At 38.6% G+C, this 5,000-nt stretch overlaps 1 protein-coding gene across 1 annotated transcript in view; it reads right to left on the minus strand.

Annotated features, from left to right (window-relative positions):
• LOC138054523 (serine/threonine-protein kinase pim-1-like) overlaps positions 1-369 on the minus strand; it is a 10,120-nt gene extending 9,751 nt beyond the window's left edge. The window contains exons 1-2 of the mRNA XM_068900978.1: positions 211-369; positions 1-34 (exon numbers count right to left, since the gene is read on the minus strand). The exon at positions 1-34 is cut by the window's left edge and continues 16 nt beyond it. Coding sequence (XP_068757079.1) covers positions 1-34; positions 211-369 — 193 coding nt within the window. The remainder of the gene's footprint in view (positions 35-210) is intronic.
• Between the last annotated feature and the right edge of the window lie 4,631 nt (positions 370-5,000).

A 5,000-nucleotide genomic window follows, 5' to 3' on the forward strand; every position in this document is an offset into this window, starting at 1 on the left:
GGCTCCTGGATGTCACCCGTTGACTATAAAAGAGCTAGCAAAAAGAGAAAAACCTAAATTAGATAATATCTTCTGTTAGCAAGTGAAACAGTTATGGAAGATGCAGAAAGAAATTGATATTATACAACAACAACTTCTCCTAATGTGATCATTGCCTCTCGCACTTGATCTAGGTTGGTTTTTGCGGCAGGATTTTTTCTTTTTCCTCACCTCGGTTGCCAGTCGCATTTTCTTAACACTTCTCACTGGCTCACTCTCCATCTTTCTCTTCCTAGATTTCCTTTTTTTAAGATTATCCATCAAATTCTCATTGTTTTCATTTTGAATAAGGGGCTTTGCCCTCAAGTCGCTTTTATCAAGCTCTCTCATAATATTACCGCTCAATTTGAACGAAAAACAAGTCTCTTTTTCACTATGATAAACAGAGCAAGCAAAAACCGTGTTCACGGCAAGTTAACCTGTACAGTCAACTAATCCATTGTGACGTCTTGCTCGCGCTTAAGAAAGCTTTTCAATGCACGCGCAAAAGAAAAAAGTTATCATTTTAGCCCAAGGCAGCACAGCACACAGGCATTTTGTTTTGCGTATGCGTGAGATGATACTCGGCGCCATTCGGCGCCATTTTGATAGTTGAGCGCTCTTCAGTGGTATTTTTAATAGGAAGATCTGTGCTCTTTAAGTACTTTCATATATTATCCGCTTAATTCAAACGAAAATCAAGTCTCTTTTACACTCTTTTACTAATCCATTGTGACGTCTTTCTCGCGCTGTAGAAGGCTTTTCACTGCACGCGCAAAAAAGTTCATTTTGATTGACTTTTTAGCGCACGAGACAAAGGGGAGAACACAGGCATAAAAAAATTTTGTTTTGCGCATACGCGAGATGATACTCGGCGCCAGAGGTTCGCCAGAGGAGGTTGGACAGCTGTCACGTGAGAAATTTCGACCAATGAGCAGCGTTCATACAGATCTTCATGTCGGACGAAAAGTTCCATGGAGAAGGGAGAAGCCCTCGGTTAATTCGGCATTTTTTCGCTTTGGTTTATTGATAATTCACCATAAATGCGCCAGATTAAACATATTGGAGTTGTTTTTCATTGCTATGAAGGCAATTTAAAGGTAAGACGAATTTTAATCGTACATTTTTATAATATTTTACATAGTCCCACATTGCATTGTTTTGTTGACACGCTTCCAGTGTGCCCTTTTTAGAAATCGATTTCTCGCTTTGTGTTCACTTTAGAGTCTTCAATTATGCAACACTATATAGCATAACAAATGGGTTTTGTATTTTATAGGAAATTACAGAATCGTTCATCTTGGTTTGCTGCTCACTTTTTGGCCATTGCTAAGAAATGTTACTATGCTTAGCTATAACATCACTATCGTTTCATATAATAACATAATGCTGCAGTCCGTGGTTTCCAAGAATGTGCTATTTATGGCTGTAACTGCTACAGCAACAAGAAAAATAAAAGACAATCATAATCTCTCTTGATCCTTTAAATTTTCAATCAAAGTGGAGACCATAATTATTGAAGCTTCTTTAGGGAACTATTATGCACCTATCAATGTTAAGCCCCAGGGAGGGGGGAGGTCAGGCATGGGGTGGGGATTTTGACATTTTCATTTAAAAACAGTCAAATTCCCCCCTCCCCCCCCTGTACAAAATAATTGGTCAAAATCCCCACCCAGCGGCAAGTGAAGGTGGTAAAATGTCCTTTGTACCATCAAAATCTTTAGCCTGGGGACGTCACATACGATCAAAATCCCTACCCTGTGGACAGACCTCACGATCAAACTCCCGTGGTTAGCCCAACCCCCCCTTCCCTGGGGCTTAACATTGATACGTGCATTATTAGTACACAGCTTCATTGAATTGGGCTGCAGAAGCAGATGTTACAGATGATCAAAATATGTTGGTCAGTGAAAATAAATTTTTCTTTACTGATTTTGAATTATCTTAACTCAACCTGTGCTTGATACAAACGACAGTGTTTCAGGAAATTCCTGCCTATAATTTGTTTTCCAGAGTTCTGAGAGCAGACAACATGCTCTCAACGTTGACACAATATTTCTTTTTGCAAATCTTCCCCAAAAATCTTGCAAAATTAATACTCCAAACATCGGTACTGCTATAAGTTCTTGCAGAGGAAAACTTGCATGTTTATCTTTCCATAGTCCACTTATGCATGTTACTAAGGGCTTCTCAGTTGCAATGGCATCAAGAACAAGCTTTCCAATGAGGTACATCAGATGGGGAGAGGAAGGAGTGAAAACGAGCGACCTCAGACTGAGTGCAGTAACACAGTGCTGTATTCCATAACTGAGCTGCATTTTGTTTTTTAGGAGATTCAACTTGTCTTTGCCTAATATGTAGCCCTAACAATACACAAAATTGTTTTGGTACCGTGTATCATTGTAGTGCCATGGTAGAGGTCTTACGTAAATAGTCCCCCTGAAAAGACATGTGGTTACTAGTATAATACTAAACCCAGAAAGATTGAAGAAAATAAAAGAGATATGGAGAAACATTGATTTGAGGCTGACATGTTGACCATTTTCAAGTTCCTTGAAATTTCTACATCACCAAAAAGCCTGATACCTTTCCAAGACAAAATCTCACTGCAGTTAAGCCCTGTCCGGCAGGGTTAGTATTTGAATGGGTGAGCTCAAAATATTCGACTTTCTGTGAGAAAAAAAGGACCAAAAGTTCTATTTTAATGCTCAAAAAATGCAAACCAAGCAAGGTGCAGATTTTGTTAGCCTCCCTTATGGATAACAAAAAATAAATAAATATTGAATGATATACAGTTTTTACACTCTTATAACCTGATGACGTAGTGTGTAGTGCACTTGCAGTGCACTACACACTACGTCTACCACGGAAAGTTAAGTTTCTATGAGACTCAGCAAAGTATTTTAATGTACATGTACAATAAAAAAATTGTTCATAGATTTTATACTTATGAATAGTTGATACCAGTAAATTAAACAAAATCAACAGTATTGTTACAGATACAAATAGCGAGTAGTTGTAAGACAATCTTAAGCAATTCTTAATATTATTTCACCGAGCACTATGGCACCTTGTCATAAAATACTTTCCCACTTTTCCTTTCTTAGTATTGAAATTAAAGGGTTATATCCAATTTTTGCACCCACAAAAAACCATGATGTGGTGGACAGTTATCTGTATGTCAACAATTTCTCATTTTCAATTAGTGTATGCAATAAACCTGTGAATTCTCTGGCAATGTAACAATGAAACCATCCATTACCATGGTTCAAGTCAATGGCTATGGTATTTTTGTCCTTGCCATTAGTTGGCTCTGGTCTCAGCTGCACTTGGACCTGACAGTTTGCTTTTATTTTTCTCTGTGCCATTTTCAAAAATTCCTGTCTTGGCTTGTCGTGGGCGCCACCAATACCTTAAAACACCAACGTGTACAGCACATTTTTATCTCCTGAAATTTCACTACTTCTGAAAGTACTGTCATGTGAGCAATTTGGTTATCAGGGGGCTATCTACACAAGATAAGCAGCATTTCTCTGAACAAGAACCCCCAACAAACAAACGGATTGATATCTTATTTCAGAAGGCAAGCATTGGTGACTTATTTTATGTTAAGATATGTTCTGAAACATTACGATACCTGAACTACCTGTCTACCAAGGGCAACTTTCAGTGACATGGTGAACTAAAATTATATTTTTAATTTTAAGGACAGACTATTTACAGTTTTCCAGTCCATTATGTGACAAACAATAAAACATTTCCTTTTTCATGAATGTCCTCATTTTACTCTTTTCTACAACATGAGAAGAACGATCTCTAAACATGTTGTGCATTAATTATTCGGTAGCCTCGCAGCTCCTACAAGGTCTCACCTGATTGGAGAATAATTATTAGCCAGGAAAATCTGTTCTCACACAGTTTAGAACGACGATGGCTCAAGCCTCAAATACATACAAATTTCCAACAATGCATGATTCTAAAGCAAGAAAATTTATACCCTACCTCAAAATCAACACTGGTTTTTTAATAGAACTGACGCCGACTTCAGAGCATCTACTTTCCTCGCTTCCTCGCTCAGTTGCAAAATGAACATTCGTCTTTCAAAAGGAATTTTTTCTCGAACCCATTGATCATCAAAAAGAGCCGGCTTCGAACAGAGAAAGTAAATAAATTGAGCCTGTCACAGCAATGTAAGAAGAAGCAACTGGAACTCTTAAACGAAGTTGACTCTGCGGCCTGTCTGTCAATCGCGTCCATTTTGATTACAACGGAGATGTGTTTTCCCTGAAGTCTGGAGGCAACTGACTGAAAAATAAAAATTTCCCATGACGCCTTGCACGCTGCTGTCTAACCTCCTCTTCGGCGCTATTTTGATAGTTGAGGACGTTCGCGCGAAATTTTTCTAACATTGATTTTTTCTGAAACTTTTACCACTGTAAGATGATGAGTTAGTTATGTCAGAAATGTAAAAAAAAATGGGGGGTCACCGACTTCGTTTTGGAGAGAACATGCCCGGAAAAACACCCCAAAATGTGACAAAATCGGGCTTCGTTAGCGAATAAGGCCAGTGTCTGTAAACCCAAATATATTGCAATTAAATCTTTGAAGTGAAATCTTCTCTGCCAAATATTGTTTAAGTGGACTTATTCAGTGAATTTAGTCAACTGGTGAGGTTCCTTAAACATCAAGTTCGCATTTAGCGACCACAGTTTCACGCGCCTTGCCGCCGCAAGATGGCAGGATTTGATGTCCCGTGAGCAGAAATCTTGAATTTTTTTTAACTTCCCACATTATTTTTTTGTTCATTTTTGGACAACGTGGAGATGATTGTAAATAAAATCCGTTTCTGGAAAGAAAAATTGGGGTCACCGAACGCCGTTAAATCCAGGCAAAGCTATAGCAATGGCCTTTTGCCCTATCATTTCTCATTTTATTACTTAGCGCGCGCGCTCGTGTATGACGTGGCGTGTGCATTTGCGTGC

This window comes from Montipora capricornis, chromosome 1 (assembly GCF_036669925.1).
Source record: "Montipora capricornis isolate CH-2021 chromosome 1, ASM3666992v2, whole genome shotgun sequence".
NCBI lineage: Eukaryota > Metazoa > Cnidaria > Anthozoa > Scleractinia > Acroporidae > Montipora > Montipora capricornis.